This window comes from Gymnoscopelus microlampas, assembly GCF_963454915.1.
Source record: "Gymnoscopelus microlampas genome assembly, chromosome: 22".
Lineage (NCBI taxonomy): Eukaryota > Metazoa > Chordata > Actinopteri > Myctophiformes > Myctophidae > Gymnoscopelus > Gymnoscopelus microlampas.
In genome coordinates this window covers 13,356,323-13,373,508 of record NC_139959.1, presented here as the reverse complement: position 1 = coordinate 13,373,508, position 17,186 = coordinate 13,356,323, and the positions used below count along the sequence as shown (strand labels likewise).

The window sequence follows — 17,186 nt, the reverse complement described above, 5'->3', positions numbered from 1 at the left end:
AAGATGATTTGCTAGCTTGAATTTTCATGTCAACTTCAGTTGACATGAATGCTGGTACGCTGAGACCTAAACATATTTTGTATTCTACTACTGTAGTGGTTTTGTTAAAATGTATTGTCTTGGCATGGAATTCGCCTCAATCACGAACTTTATCGCTGAAACTAAGTCACATTTCAAATGGTCAGTCACGTGTTGGAAAAGGCTAATTGGTTTCTTTGGTGTGGATGCACCTTTCCTCTTGTCAAACTGTCCAATTGAATAGCCTGATTTCTAGCCTGATTCAGATTGACAAATGAGAAAATGTTTTTTAATGAATGAAACCTTAGCCACAGGACTGAAGGAGGTGTGTTACTTCACCGAGGTCGACTCTGTTCCCACAGCTCATCTGAGCGAAAGGATCTGGTTTCACACACACCTGTTGCCTGGGCTGCAAAGGTATCTCAGCCATACACTACCTGCACTCACTGCTACGCACAGATACCGATTTCTTGAGCCCTGTCTTATTATGTACACGTTTTTGATCTGAGAGAAAGGATGAGAATGGCTATAGCTGTTGACCACCTGAAGTGAGGAGACAGATGTCAAAGAAGTGACGGCATGTCTGTGCGCCTGTGTCATGGGCACAGAGTGTGTGGAGAACCAGCAGCCAACAAGAGATGGGGATGCCTCTCAACTGGATGCTGCCAGTGTAAGTAATATTACCACTTTGACCCTTGCGTCCTTATTTTGAGCAAATGGGTATGATGCCGTCATACGAAAATGGCAGTTTACAATCTCGAAATGACATTTTTGCTTGCAACACCGACCTTCCTACGTATGATGAAGTACTGAATAAAGGCTTAGCCTATAGGTTGTTTTTGTCTCCAACAGAGCTGATGCTCCGAGAGCAAATACCAGCTGGAATGCATGTTTTTCTTACATTTGTTTTTATGATAATGAGGCTAATATCATTCAATTGCAATTTAAACAATGCCCTCATAAAAACTGGTCATTCCTTCTTGTTGAAGGGACAATCTGAGAGCAACAGTAACTCCACCAGATCCAGCATGTTTTTTAAAACCACCTTTCATGAGAGATGGTTTTAAAAACTACTGTTGGCCATGGTGTCTGCTCTCCAGAAGACTATTAAGCGAGATTCACACCCAGGCTACTGTACTGTATAAAACTCTTGTACAAAAGCAGCCTGTACCATGATGAGAATTGTGTAATTCGAAGGCATTTTCGCTGTTGAAAGTGCTAGTTTTCTTTGTTGATCCTTTATCATAAATAGTGAGACTTGAGGTTTGAATGGCGATTCCAAATCTACAGTGATACAGAAATCGGGCATGATTTTGGTCTGATTTGCTTCATTAATTAATAGCCTATTTTAATTTCCAACGTGAATCTATACCCCACTATCTCAGTGGACTAAGTGGCACTTGCGAGGTATGGGATGACACTCCATGAATAATATATGTGTAACGGGGTAACTCAATGAGTGAGCGCTGGATCTGGTGGAGTTACTGTTGCCCTCAGACTGTCCCTTCTACAAAAAGGCATGACCAGAGAGTTGGCAAACAAATGTCTTACTCCAGTGTGCCAAATTATTTTGATGGATGAACAAGTGTTGTTGTCAAATCATTGCAGTCTATGATTTCCAATAGACTTCCCTACCATGTATTTAACAAGGAGAAAGCCCATTGAGGTTCGAGACTTCATTTTGACCCAGCGATGCAGCCCACAACAGAACACCTATGTAAATGTCTGTAGGCCTTTTGGTCACCCAAGTCTGTGATTCACTTGGAGACAATTGAAGTTGATTAGCATATCTGCCATTCCACTGTAAAGGTACACTAGCTGACACAGATAAGGAAGAGTGATTAGGCAACGAGGTCTGTGCCACTGGTGCCTTCATTACAGTTTATGACCTCAGTGACTCCCTGTAAGTATCATAAAGTGGGTAAAAATCAATCATTACACACATGTGGAGTGCCACTGAGAGTCATACACTTTATTATAACTCCTCTCTCCTCTTTGCATCGCCACTGAATCCCCACAGTGTGGCCTTTATGTGAACGCCTTAATTTCCCCTCGGGATGTATAAATTACGTACGTACGTACGTAACAACCAGTATATTTCCTTTAGCATTATTTCCTCACTGAGACATGACTAAATCCAGTCAGAGAGAGATATGTCTTGTCTTGTGGTGGGATTCATACAGCCTAACCAAGGCATGGTGCACTAATCATCACCATCATCAACAGTCACTCCAAGCATTTTTGTTATGAGAGTGAGACATTATCTTAGTTATTACATTTAAAAAACTGAGCAGTAAATGGTAAAGGGAGGCCGTTTCATTCATTTCAGCATCGGGGTCTGGAGGTCTTATTGTCCACATAACAGTCCCCGGGGATTTGATATGCATGGCTGGGGACCTGCAGTACAGAGACATAATTCATCCCATGTCACTTCAGCACCATAAACCACATCCCATTTAGAAGCTTTGCCGATTGAACTGACTACTTCAAAGGTCAAAGGAAATTGAGTGCTACATTAAGTAGCTTCATGTCGGAGCATGTCATGACCATGCTTTTCCTGCAGGTTGCAGATGTGTCTGTGGAGGTGGCCACCGTGGACCACACTCTGGAGAAGCTATGCAGCAAGTACAACAGGGCCAGAAACAGGTGGAAGTCCAGTAAAGTCAAGGCACTGTGGAACCGTCTGCTGAGCGTCCCGCACATTGCTATCTACGTTGCAGCGGTGGTGTTTGTGGTGGTGGTCGTCGTGTGGTCCCTGCTGTGGGTTTTCATTTGTAAGTGGGTGTGATGCAGATACAAGGCTTTTTTCTGTTTTTGTTGGTGTAAATCAATCCCCCTCCTGTTTGATGTAATTCTCAGTGCTGAACCATTACATTTAACTTGCATATCACTGATCTGTACTCCAAAATATGACAGCAGGATAGGGCTATCCTTGACTAAACAAGTTCTTAGTTGACTAATAATCATAGGAATTTGTCGACTAATTGGTTAGTTGATAAATATATTGAGTTTTACATTTTTGACACACACACAAACAGCTCGGCAACAAATGGTCTTTTGACATGAAAACAAGAATGACAAGTCATGATAAAGCCGCATGCGGCAGGCTTTTTTGGCCCCAATCTTGTCAACAACACAACATTTAACTATAAAGAAATGAAGATGACAAAAGACAGCTAATGGTTGTCAGGTGATGGACAATTAACACGTTGCAGAATGAATGAAAGATGCAATCAGAGTGATGCACTGCGAGCCACACAGTATAGGCAAAATAATAATAGTATTGAAATAGTAGCTTTAAGGCTACTAATCATTTATAGAGTTCTCAACGGGCCTGAAAATGAAGGCTCGGCCCTAACTGGGCCCGACTGGGCCGGCCCGGGGCTCGGCCCGAACCCGACTATTTCCATCATGTTAGGCCCAAAACCCGAAAAAAAAGAAAAGAAGATTTTCGATTTTTGGTTTTATTAAATATTTTTAATATTATTATTCTGTTCTGAATATATATTTATCTATTATGAAGATGGCGCTGACGGCAGCGGACATTAACTTACACTGTGCTTACACTGTGCTGATTTAAATGAAGTTAAATCCTTATCTTGCTCACGCACCTCTGTGCAATGAGATGCATCGTCTGCATTTCTCTGCCTCTCTCGACCGAGTCTTTGTCTCCCCCCTCCCCCCCCCTGACTGTTTGAGACCGACTCGAGACTGTTGTTAACCTATTAGCTTAAGTTTACACGCGTTGGGTGAATACTTTTATAATACTGAACTAAACGCGGGTGGATTACATTGTATTGTGAAAATCAGAAAGCACCGTTTCTGCCACTTGTGTAACTTAACACAACACGACGGCATAGAGCACGCCGGTCAGTTATCGTAACTCACAAAAACACATTGAACAGCCTGTTATACCTTCAAATTAAAACCATCTGAAAACGTCAACAACGACACATGTGTAGTGTACTGCGTGTATGCACGTTCTCGCGCGTGGCTTGCTATATATGGAAAACTCGCTCCTGCGTTCTTCAATTGATTTCTGAACGAACCTGACCACTGAATGTACACTATTGTTTAAGGCTGGTGTACTGTAGACCGAAATTGCCGTGGGTTTTTGTATTAAAAGGGCCCTTGATATGGATGCATCATGCGGTAGGCAGTAGCCCTGAAACATGAATGTGAACCATGGCTACATATGCGGAAATGGATTACAAGAACGCTCGTCCCCAAACACACTCGCCCGGGTCTAATCCGGTGGCCTCTGTCCGCGAAATGAATGGGGGTGAGTGTGTTTTGGGGCGAGTGTTCTGTTTACCTCGCCCAGAATCGCTTTTTTTTTTACTCTCTCTCACATGGTTCATACATTTGATTTTGGGATGTACAATACATGAAAATTACGGGATTAATAACGCAACTTGCGTCGAGAACTAATGGAGAGTGGACATTACCGCGTTTGGCTAAAAACAGTTAGTAACATCATACAAGCATACAAGCTAACTATTAGCCAAATTCGGCTAGCGCTCAGACGAATCCACTGAGAGAGGCGTGTCTAGTCCCATAGCTTGGGAGGACGAGTATCCCATTGGCTTAAACGACAGCCAATCACGCAAAAAAAGTGTTGCAAACATGAATACATGTCGGAAATCTGTCGGGTTAGAGTCAGACTGAATATAGAGCCGCTATGCTTTTCAGCATGCGGCTAAAAAAAAAAGATAGACAGAGATACACTGTATGCGTATCTGTACACATTAGACATAAAAAATAAGAATATACAGTGCATATTAGAATTACAGCTCGGTGACAGAAAAATAAATGAGGGGAGACTGTATATAGTTACGACATTACCATAAACAAGGCACAGAAGTTGAGATGCACAACTATTCAATAAAAACACTTGACTTGAAGTGTTGATTTAATCAACAAATCTATAAAATTGTGTTTGCCACACATACAATCATGCAGAGTCCAGCCTTTTTAAGGTTGGTGGTGAGGTTCAGAACTGATCATTCTAATGCTGATTTCACAATTGCTACTAGTTACTGGCTATTGGTCTATATACTGGTACAATTAAATGGTTATAGAGTTTACCAGAGATGTGCTCATCATTTATCAAGAAATAATTAATCCAGCATGGAAAAAAACATGACTAACAAACTCTTGATCGACTAAGAAAACGGACCGATGAATCAGTTATTTGACTATGAGGAAGACAGCTATGGGTCTCTAGTTGGATACTAGGTCAGTAGAATTCAACAAGCATAACACATGCTAACTGTACAGTTGATGAGCTTTTCCTTTGTGCATACTCATACTATTTACAATTTAGGCATTTAGCAGACGCTCTTAATCCAGACTTCCAGAGTGATTTACAGTAATCAAGGTAAACATAATGTATTACGTCAAATGCATAGAAATAGTAATCTAGGATCATAGGTAAACCAAGAACATATAATCAGTCTAAACGGCATAATATCAAAACATCAGTAATCTGTACATTGAAACTATACACACTATAGGATGCCAGGTCTACAAATGAACCTGGCATCTTGTCTACCTTAACATGCTATCTAAATTACATTTTAGGCTTTGCATAAGCCTGCAACTGCAAGGTTGCAGGCTGTTGTACTGTTGTACTTCCATGTACTGTTGTTCTCGTGTCTTACTAAATAAAGTACATCAATCAATCAATCAGTCATCATTTGATGTGATTCATTCAGTTCGCAGAGAAAGCAACAGCTCCACCTATTTTGCTGGGATGTTCCGGGTGGCCAACGTGGAATTTATCCCAGAGTACCGCCAGGCAGACTCCCAGGAGTTTGTATTCATGGCCAACAAGATACAACATGTGGTATGTAAGAGTTCAATGCTTATGATTGTGTGTTTATCATTTTTAATATGACCGGTGGTGTTACTTATCATTTGTAATGTTGTTTGTTGGTGTGACACAGGTGAGCAACGTGTACAGAATGTCAACCGTGGCCAAACTCTACAAGCATGCTGTCATTGCTGACCTCAGGTACAGTGGTCTGTAGTATAGCAAAATAAATAACATAGTTTGTTATTTGTGCATTTCACACCTCTGTGTTTTTTACTTGGCCTCCAAGAAGTGTGTGTGCAAAGTTTCATGCCAATCAGTCCAACGGTGCCGGAGATTAGCTGCACACAGACGGACGGACAGACACACAGACGGATAGGGGCGAAAACATAGTCTCGGACACGTCTTCTACCTGGCTTATTATTAAAAATAATAATTGTTTCAATGGGGGTCCTTGGCCTAATAATGCATATCAGACTGGGGTGCTTGAACTGACAACGATTGAGAATCACTGCTTTAAAGCATTTCGTGCCATTTTTGCCCAGTAACAACAATAAAGGTGGAGTGCTGGTCCATTTCTGGATGGTGTTTGTGGTTCCTCGTCTGAAGAGCCCAGCAATGTGTGAAGACTGCGTGGGAGCAATCCTTAGAGACTCTGTCCACACCAGCATAAAGAACAGGACATCTGTAGGAGACCTGCTGGGCCTTCCAGTTGATATCGACTCCATCCTTGTCAATGGTATGTGTGTGTGTGTGTGTGTGTGTGTGTGTGTGTGTGTGTGTGTGGAAATGTGTTTTGTCAGTGGTCAGTGTGTACTCAGAGTGACGGACTATTGTGTTCCCCTCAGCTGCTCAGCGGTCAGATTACTCATCAACAGCAGCAGGTGAGTTCATGTACTTAATAGACACTCAATAAAGCGTGATGAGAGCTATGTAGCCTACTGTTCAGTGGTTATCAAATTGAGGTCCGGGACCCCCAGGCATCCTTGACAGGGTTCATGGGGTTTCCTAGTTAAATTAGTTAACTCCATAGCATCAAAATCACTTTAACCCTATATACATTGGCAATTTGAAAACAAATTGGAATATTTTAACACCAATCTTGTATGGGCACAAAATCTTTTGAGATGGGCGTCCGTGGCCAAATACATATTAATTTGTATTTAAGTTGACATGAAAACGTTTGAGAACCACTGGCCTATATTGTGTCTGTAGTGGAAACGTCTGTTGATTATACAGTACTGTATGTTGTCATTTACAACGCTCTGAAACGGCACTCTGAATCAAGTGATGAACACAAATTGCAACATACATAGTGTCATATTTCTCTTTTGGGTGTCATTCCTATATCAGGTCAGAGTTTTTTGTGGCATCTTCAAGGGGTATGTTAGATCTAAGCCCTGTGTATCATGTGTACAGGGAGGTGTTTGTTTATGGTTTACCCAGTCTCAGTCTGCCCCGCTTTCCTCCAGCATTCAAGACGTTTTGTATTATACTGTAGTAACACATCAGAACCTGTGTATTGAAAAATCTATTGGAGTGTGCATGAGTGACCTTCAGAGCAGAACAGTAACAAAGTACATTTACTTGAGTACTGTACTTAAGTAAAATCTCTGAGTATTTGTATTTTACTTGAGTATTATTTTTTGTAATTGTGGATACTTTCACTCCACTTTCAAAGACAAATAATGTACTTTAGTTTCTTTTGACTGCACTACATTTCTAGGAAGGGAAAAAGAATGAACTACTTAAGCCTATTTCAAATATACACCTATTGAATACACACAAACCGTTTGCCCAGTATAATGTTATAAAATAGTTAGTTGTGATTTGACATAATGGCTCTTTCTGACTGAGGTTCTGTTATTGCTACAGATCCATAACCATGGCTTAGGAGTTGCACTGAGGTTCCAGTACCTATGTACTGGTGACCTTATGTTATTTCTCCTCCATCCAGGCTCACAGTGTGTTGATAAACTGTATGCCAACCTTCCCGGATTGAATGTCCCGTTAAATGTCTACTCATCTTGGAGCGGCGTGAGCTGCCATGTCAAGCTGACGTCCATCCCTGGTTCTCTGATCCGCCTGACCATCAACTCTTTTCTGATTGAGCCCAGTGACTGTGTGAGCGATGGCCTCACCGTGTATGACGCACTGCTGCCCATGAGGGGGCGCACTCTCCACAGGTGAGTCAGTGACGTAGGCGAGTCCAAAATCAGTTTAAGCTCTGAGAGATCATATTTTGTTATTTTCAAGAAGCTTTTTATTGCTTGACAGCGAGCTTTTCATCACAGAATGTCCCTCAGTCAAGTTATTCTTCTCTAGAAGTTTTAAAATACTTTTTTTTAAAAAATACTTTAAAAATTTGCAAGGAATTGAACTTTGGTCACTGATTTATTTAAGTTTACAAAACATATTTTACAATTTCTTGCCAAATATTGTATCATTTTTGAACATACATAATTGTAAAATATAGATTTGAGAGTGAAGCCCAGTCCACACCAATCATTCGCAATGCAACGAGATGCAACTTGCAACCACTTGCAACCGAATACCCAAACTGCGCCGACCTGCAACGGAGCAATTCAGACCGCTACAATTTCTCTCGCTGCGGTTTCGTTGCATCACAAATCATTGGTGTGGACTGGGCTTAAAGGTTAGGGTTAGGGTTAGGGCTTAAAGGTGACAGCAACACAACAAGTATAACGTATGCTGCTTGTGTGAGATGATACTGATGTTGTTAAATGTCCTTCATAAGTATATCTGTACTGTGCAGGGTGTGTGTGCCAGTGTCGAGCCCTTTGTCTCTGGTGTCCACCTCCAATGTCATGCTGCTGTCATTCAGAATGACCCACGGTGACAAGAGCTTCAGAGGCCACTTTTCCGGCATCTCTGAGGAAAGTGAGTCATTTTAATAGTTGACTTAAAGGTGCTGGGTAACTTACAAGGATCGTAATGATTAACTAAACATGAGACCTGGATGTGAACAGAACCCTCAGTGACAATCAATCCTCCGCGTCCGTTTCTCTGTCTGTCCCACAGTGGGTGTGTCTCACATTGAGACCCAGCCCTTCATAGGTCAGCTCTATAGCCCCTTCCACCCTAGCATGCTTCCTCCTCGGTGTCTCTGCATCTGGATTTTTCAGGTAGTGTGCAAATTCACAAACACACACACACACACACACGCGCACGCACACGCACACACACACAAACCTTTTGTATAATGGTATATACTTGTGATTACTGATTTGACATAAAGGCTCTTACTGACTGAGGTTCTGTTATTCTACTACAGACCCCTAACCCTGGTTTAGGAGTTGCACTGAGGTTCCAGAACTATGTGCTGAAACCAAAGGACATGAAAGGCTGTGAACACGGCTGGTGGAAGGTCAACGAAATCATGTACGTGTGCAAGTGTTGAGCATTTTGTTTCCGTGTGCGTGCATGCACGCATGCACGCATGATGCGCACATAGGCACTACAGTATGTGTCACGGTATCAACATGTATTGTTTATGTATGCGTGTGCACACACGGCAGTAAGTTCCATATCAACATCCGCTGACAGCCCGCTTTGAGTCGATGGTTTGTTGATGGCTCATTTCCTGCCATAGATTCTGTGGCAGCTACGTGGGCCACGCCACGGTGTTCCGGATCGCCGACCACAACCCTGAGGTGGAGTTCCGCTGCAGCTCCCGGGGCTCTGACCAGCCCTTCCAGGCTTCCTACAGCAGCTTCAACATCAGCCAGCGTATGTCGTGCAACAACTAGAGCGAGGCTTGTATAATACACCATGATTTGTGTGCATGGGGAACTCATTTGAAACAAGCTCAGTGCTTTTATGAGTCTTCCAGTTTAGTAGACCTCGTATTGTGAATTTGTACTTCCATGTACTGTTGTTCTCATGTCTTACTAAATAAAGTACATCAATCAATCAATCAATCAATCACATCAGTGGGGCAGTAATGGGGAGGATTGATGTATTTCGGTGAAGGTCACACAGAAAACCATCTACTGTAAGTCAGTGGTTCTCAAAAGTGGGGTCCTTGACAGGGGGTTCCAGGGGGTCCCCAGCACAATTAGTTAATATAGCATTAAAATCAGTTTAACCACTTTAACCCTAATAGGCTATTTATCTACAAGCGCATGAGCTTGTAGATCCTCTATTTTTTAGATATGTCCCCTATCACACTGCCCTAAATCCCCTTGATTGATTGATTGAATACTTTATTAACAGTTTGCAAAAAAAAGCACATAAAGTACAGTTTAACACAAATACAATGCTAAAAGGATTGAACCCAAGAAAGCATTATGGCTTGTTTCCATTGTGGTCCTGTGTATTCAATTCATAGAAACATTTAGTGACAGGCAAATATACAATACTATGCAAAAACATCATAAAAAGGAGTTGTAATCAAAAAAGAAAAATATGTACAGTAAACAGTTCTGGGTGGGGGGGGGGCATTTCTGGTGATAGGCTTGAATTTGTTTTACAGTGGCCAGTTCCAAATTGCAGCCACCTGTAAGTGCTCTTTTAGAGTGGTTTTGAAGGAGAGTAAGGATTCACACTTTTTTATGACTGTTGGTAGGGCATTCCACATTTTGGTGGCATAGCAGTAGAACAAATTTAACCCCTTGTTTGAGCCAAATCTGTGTTGAACTGTGTTAACCTCTCCTCCTGTCCCTGTCTTCCACAGCCTGTCCGGAGGGCTACTTCCTGTGCACCTCTGGGCTGTGCGTGGAGAAGAGCCGCCGCTGTGACGGCCTGGATGACTGTCTGGATGAGAGTGATGAAATCTTCTGCTGTACGCAAATACTTACATACAGCATACAAATGATCGTTATCTGTAGGGGTTTATATCCCATTAAGGCGATTCTTTAAAAAAAATCTAAACCCTGTTTAAAAAACATTTTTTTGAAAAACATCGAAAAATATTTTTTCAAGATTTTTCAAAAATAGCAGATCTACAAGCTCATAGCGCGGCACTCGGTGCCGCGCTATGAGCTTGTATATCTGCTTTTTTTGAATAGCCAAAGAAATCTAAAGTGACACAGATGCGTTCCAGGTCTTAATGGGATATCTGAGCAGTTGTTTCATTTTCATTATATTGGTGTTTTGTCATATTGACTATTTAATAGTCAATATGACAAAACACCAATATGATGAAAAGGCGCTTCTCACAGTGGGGTCCGGGGACTCCCAGGGGTCCTTGAGGGGATTCCAGTGAGTCCCCAGCAAAATGAGGAACAGTTTATTTTATATTTCAGGTATTCAAAAATATTTTTGGGAAACACTTGACAAATCTCTTCTTTTATGGGGGTCCCTGGCACAAAATATTTTCAGATGGGAGTCCGTGATCTAATATTCCTACTGTAGGAATATTCCTACTGTAGGAACTGAAAATGGGGTCCTACTGTAGACATGAAAATGTTTGAGAACCACTCGACTATTTTATCTTACAAAAGCAGTTAAAACTGTACTATGTTGATAATTATGTTTTTACCATTTTGCCATATATGTACAGTTATGTTTGTTGGATACAGAGTAAAATCCAGTCAATTTTAGAGTGTAAAAAGGGACCCATATAACGTAACACTCTAAATTTCACTGTGTACCTTTCCAGCAAAGCCTTCAAAGAACTGCGGTGGAAATATGCCCCTGCACCCTTTTTATGTCTGCAACGGAGAGAGAGACTGCAATGACGGGAGAGATGAAGTCAACTGCAGTCAGGGTATGGAGCTATTTTCTCACGTCACTGCTGAATCTTGTGTGTGACTGATTTAGAAGGCATTTGTAGAATCTGTGTGTGTGTGTGTGTGTGTGTGTGTGTGTGTGTGTGTGTGTGTGTGTGTGTGTGTGTGTGTGTGTGTGTGTGTGTGTGTGTGCGCACGCGCGCCCTGGTGCTGACTAAATACTAATCATGTTAATGTGTCCTACATGTATTTGTCAGAGACCACGTGCTCTGCAATCAAATACCAGTGCAACAGTGGGGCCTGCATCCTGAAGAAAAATGCAAAGTGTGACGATGTACCCGACTGTCTGGACAACAGCGACGAGAAGGACTGTGGTGAGTACACACACACACACACACACCGATTCTACAAATGCCTTCTAAATCAGTAGTTCTCACACTTTCAAGATTTTTCAAAAATAGCAGATGTACAAGCTTGCAGCTATTTTAACGCAAGAATCTAAAATGATACAGATTCTTTACCGGTTTTAATAGGTTAAGGAGGCTGTGAGTTCTATGTTCTGTAATCTCTCTCTCTCTCTCTCTCTCTCTCTCTCTCTCTCTCTCTCTCTCTCTCTCTCTCTCTCTCTCTCTCTCTCTCTCTCTCTCTTTATTATTTGTCCATCTCAAGGTGGTGGGAAAAGTCTTGTCTTCGATCATTGACTGTTACTGTGCTTATATACACACACAAACACACACACACACTGTTTGCTATTATTGACATTTTAGGATTTGTTTTTGCCTATTGTGACATGCCCAAAAATAGGGATGCCAGCCAGGGATTCCAGTGGTTAAGCACAATAAAGTGTTGAACATGAACTTGGAATGTAATACGCACACACACACACACTCCGATCCATTACTGTATGACCAAATCCTTCCATCCATCATTGCATGTCCTGTAGCCTGTGGCCATCCATCTCCGGTGAAGAAGGTGAGCTCATCAACAGAGCTCGAGCGGATTGTGGGCGGTGCCAGCGCTGTGGAGGGGGAGTGGCCATGGCAGGTCAGCCTCCACTTCTCTGGTCATCTGTACTGCGGGGCCTCTGTCATCTCTTCTGATTGGCTGATCTCTGCTGCCCACTGCTTCAGCAAGGACAGGTGGGTTGATGCTCACAACTGATGATCTGAAAGTTTTCTCATGAAGCCCACATAATCTATCTACAGTATAAATGCATTACAATCTGCTTATAACATTGTAAAATTATAGTTATACTGTAAGCACTCATAAATATTCATACTGATTTATAACAATAATTAAGTTAACACATTAATTCTCACTCTGCCAGGCTGTCAGACCCACGGCCATGGACCGCCCACCTTGGAATGGTGGCGCAGGGCAGCGCCAAGTTTGTGGCAGAAATCCGTCGCATTGTGGTGCACGAATATTACAATGCACGCACGTTTGACTATGACGTGGCCCTGCTGCAGCTGAAGAAGCCCTGGCCTGCTTCTCTTAGCCCCCTGGTGCAACCTGTGTGCCTCCCTGCCCGCTCCCAGATCCTCACCGAGAAACACCACTGCTGGGTCACTGGCTGGGGCTATCGCTCTGAGGAGGGTAAGGCAATACCCGGGATAGGGTTTAATGGATTTTAGAACTGGAGATGTTTTAATGTCTTCCTTGGACTTACATTATCGTCGCTGTAGGGCAGAAACCTTGTATCTCCATATTTCAACTGTTTATGTTCTTTTGTAAATTTGTCAAACAAAAAGAGCTAAAATAGCCGATCCATGCTCACAACGCATCACATTGTGAGCTTGCAGATCAGCTACTTTTGCTCTTTTTGATGTTTTAAAGTGAAACTGAAAGTCAGTGTGGGTTTTCTAAATATCTAATCAATGACTATTAACAAGATCTTGTGACTACAGTATGTGTGATTACATTGGATGCATTGGAACACTTTTTTCCATTTCCTGAAAAGTAAAGGTTTTACATACAAGGTTTCCACCCAACTGCAACGATATGAAAATTAATAACCACAAAACATGAACGTAATGGGTGCATTATGCTTCACTTGGGGCCTGAACAACAGTAATCCTTTTTCCATTCCAGAGAAAGACAAAGAATAGCAAAAGCAATCAGATGGGCATATTCAGGAATATACAGTAAGTCTACAGGTCAAGCCGTTCTTTTTCAGGGTAATCCTTCGAACATTATGTCCGCTCTCCTCCACTCCCACAGACAAAGTCCTGCCTACAGTGCTCCAGAAAGCAGAGGTGTCCATACTGAGCCAGAGTGAATGTAAGAAGAGGTACGGCCCAATCTCACCGCGTATGTTGTGTGCCGGGGTCCCCACAGGAGAGCAAGACGCCTGTAGGGTAGGAGTGCAACTACATCAGACTAATCATGTGTTTTAACCCTTAACCATTATTTTATACTTTGGTTATTCAAAAATAGCAGATATACAAGCTCATAGCGCGTCACTTCGTGCAGGGCTATGAGCATGTAGATCTGCTATTTTTGAAAAATCTGGAACATTTGTGCAAATCTTTGAATATATATATATATTTATTTTTCTAAAGCGAAGATTTTTAACTCAAATCTTTGCTTCTGGGGGTCCCTGGAACTAAATATTTTGAGATGGGGACGGCGGCCAAATACTGTACATATAATTTTGGGGGTCCTTGACATGAAAAGGTTTGAGCACCACTGATATAGAAACATACGTTTTTCAGAAAAAAATGAGTTAAATGTAGTTCTTTCAAAAAGAGAAGGGTTAGTTCTACCTCCTGAGCAGGGCCCAAATTAAGTTATGAGAACCGTATCTGAAACTGAGCTGCAGTGTGTGGAAACAAATCCAGAACCTGTGAAATACGTTTCACCGCACGGCACTGTTCACTTAGTTCTTGTAGTCAAAAAGAGCCATTCATGTCTACCTACTTTACATATATGCAGGCAAAATTATTTGTGTAAAGAGATTATAAGATGTACCATCAGTTTACCCTGACCTGCACAAAAGCTTAAATGTGTGTATGTGTGTCTGTGCCTTCCCAGGGAGACTCGGGGGGTCCATTGTCATGCCGGGCGCCAGGCGAGGGACGCTGGTTCCTGATTGGCATTGTTAGTTGGGGGGCGGGCTGTGGCAGACCTAACCTGCCGGGGGTCTACACCAAGGTCAGCAAGTTCACGTCCTGGATCCACAATCATGTCACCTGACATGCGACCTCCAGTATTTCATCCCATTCACACACTTGTCAACAGGTGTACTGTTGATCACAGACTCTCATAAAAGCATTGTTGGGTTACTTTTGCACACTGTGCACAAAGTTTTTATCATTATTGTATTATAACTGCAGATCAGATGAAAAATGTAAAGTAGTTTGAGATCTTGATGCAAAAAAAATAAAACCTGATCGAAAAAATAAAAAGTGACATGAAGGATTTAAATTCTAAAATACCATGCTCCAATGCAATGCCACTTTACTTCTGTTTTCTCTCCCATGACTGAGACCATGCCAATAAGACCATTTTATCTCCTTTATCATCCACAAAAAAATGTTACGCTTATTGCCAGTCTAGTAATTGTAGCTTCTGTCTTGTGTTGCGCCCCTGTGGAAGATCCAAGGGCATGTCAGCCAAGTTCCTATTATCCTAATGCCTTGCACACGTTCCTCTCAAAACATTCTTTTGTCCAACCAACTTCCCTCCACATACACAACGAGGACGTTTGCCCACAATATCTGTCGCACGGATGGTTGTGTGGATTGTACACTTTCATAGTGGACCCATTGTCCCGCACTGCATTGTGGGGCTCCGTGTGACACCTGCCGTCCAGGTATACGGCAGTGCAGTGAATGCCCGCCGCATCCGAGCCGCTCAGGTCGGGTTTCTGCACTTTTTCAAAGAAGCGATAGCAGGGGTTTCCTCTCTCCATCATTTCTATGCCTGAAGTATTGTTGTATATCGCCTCTCCGGAGCTTAACGGGACGGTGCCATGCGGACTCTCCCCAAAAGCAAAACCTGCGAAGTTTACAGCGTCTGTGGCCATGGACATAGTTGTTCTGCTGCCAGCCTGCAGGTAAGAGACATGGCTTCAGTAGCTTATCGCTTTTTTTCATCTGTCTGATCCCAGGACAAAGAGAAAATGAAGCAAAACAGACCATCACTCATTTTGCAAGTAATATATTATGTTAATGCCAGGTTTGGTTATATCATTTTAAAAGGTGTATTTGTAAAGTGTTTTTCCCCCTCGGTTTTTGATGGACCAGGATTTCCCCTCATCAGAGGAAGGAGGCTGAACGATCTCGGCAGTTCATCAGCTTAGTCCACTCAGCCATGGCTCATCTTAATTGTAAAATCCGTCTCTATGGGTATCTGGTTCTCTTTCTCATGAATGTCCATGTCAGAGTGCGCTACTTGATTGAGTGCTGACACCGCAGCGCCAGGCCGTGGGAAAGCAGACCCCTCTTGCCACGCTTTGTGTTCCCCCCCGGGGAATTTTGCCAAACCGTTAAATGTTTTAGCAGACCCTTTCAGCCGAAAAGATGTTCACCGTTGCTCTCAATAAATCAGTGGTGCTTAAGTATGCGCGCAACGTTAGGATGCACATCGGTGCCTAGTTTTTGTACAAAGGTCAATTAGCTTTCCACATTTGTTCTTTATTCATCTAGTTCTGTAGTCACACTGTAAAGAGATCCAAAGAATTAGCCACAAGAGAAGCATAGATATATCAAGTAGTATGATGTGTGAGTTATGTACTTGTCTCTGGAAGGGAGAGGGGGTCTTAAAGGAGCCCACCCAATTACAGAGCCACCCCATGAAGCTTGAGGTTCAGGCAGATGAGAAGGTTGAGGTGGACCAAGCACCACCCTGTGGCTCATGGAGGAGGTGGACATTAGGCATCCTGCCCTTCTTCCCTTTCACTGCTGCAGTTGCACTGACTCTACACTACTTAACATGTGAGTACAGTGTTATCTGTGTTTGTCAGAGATAACAGTCTGTGTCCTCATATTCACCATAAAAGTCACCAAAATCTGTTTTGAAACATTCTGACCTCCTCATACACCTGTCTCAAATCCCTTTAATTTATTTTATTTTTTTAGCTCCGCCTCCCTCAGTGTTCTACCTTGGCGGCAGCCTAGAGTTCCCCAACCTGAACTTCTCATTGGACCTGGCTAACTCCACCTCGCCAGAGTTCCGCCGACAGGCTGAGGCTTTGAACCATTATGTAAGTGGAGCAGCAAGCGAGTAATGATGCAGGCCTCGCTGTGTCTTCCCTGAAAGCCATTCTTGAGTGCTGCTTGACCCTTCCTATTCCTGGCTCAAACTGATCTTGATGCTCCGTCTGTGACCTGGCTCCCTACAGCAACCTACTTGTTTCTGTCTTCTTCACCTTTCGCATTTGCAAAGCGCGGCAGCCCTCTTCCCGCGCTTTATTCTCCATCCAAGTGTCTCTCTTTGAATTTTTATTCTTTTTAGTGGCCCCCCTGGCCATTTCCTTTCTGTCCTCTTTCTTCCACTGAAGCGTCTCTCTCTCTCTCTCTCTCCCTCCCTCTCTCTCTCCCTCTCTCTCCTCTCCCTCTCCCTCTCTCTGGTGGTGTTAAATGTAAAGCTGCTGTAACAGGACCCCGGTCCAGTGTGTGCGTGAGTCCTGGGACCCCCAGAGACAGGGCCCTTTCAGG

General features: G+C 42.8%; 1 protein-coding gene across 1 annotated transcript in view; it reads left to right on the top strand.

The window, feature by feature from the left end:
• Nucleotides 1–616: 616 nt before the first annotated feature.
• The window catches only part of LOC311039127 (transmembrane protease serine 9-like), a gene marked incomplete at its 5' end in the record, with an annotated part of 30,129 nt that continues 13,559 nt past the window's right edge, over nt 617–17,186 (top strand). The window contains 21 exons of the mRNA XM_084048768.1: nt 617–688; nt 2,582–2,792; nt 5,736–5,866; nt 5,967–6,034; nt 6,379–6,572; nt 6,682–6,717; nt 7,791–8,019; nt 8,610–8,734; nt 8,876–8,979; nt 9,129–9,235; nt 9,447–9,583; nt 10,530–10,637; nt 11,457–11,564; nt 11,784–11,900; nt 12,470–12,665; nt 12,854–13,122; nt 13,747–13,883; nt 14,560–14,712; nt 15,341–15,385; nt 16,277–16,463; nt 16,608–16,732. Of these exons, the coding sequence (XP_083904894.1) occupies nt 617–688; nt 2,582–2,792; nt 5,736–5,866; nt 5,967–6,034; nt 6,379–6,572; nt 6,682–6,717; nt 7,791–8,019; nt 8,610–8,734; nt 8,876–8,979; nt 9,129–9,235; nt 9,447–9,583; nt 10,530–10,637; nt 11,457–11,564; nt 11,784–11,900; nt 12,470–12,665; nt 12,854–13,122; nt 13,747–13,883; nt 14,560–14,712; nt 15,341–15,385; nt 16,277–16,463; nt 16,608–16,732 (2,859 nt within the window). The remainder of the gene's footprint in view (nt 689–2,581; nt 2,793–5,735; nt 5,867–5,966; nt 6,035–6,378; nt 6,573–6,681; nt 6,718–7,790; nt 8,020–8,609; nt 8,735–8,875; nt 8,980–9,128; nt 9,236–9,446; nt 9,584–10,529; nt 10,638–11,456; nt 11,565–11,783; nt 11,901–12,469; nt 12,666–12,853; nt 13,123–13,746; nt 13,884–14,559; nt 14,713–15,340; nt 15,386–16,276; nt 16,464–16,607; nt 16,733–17,186) is intronic.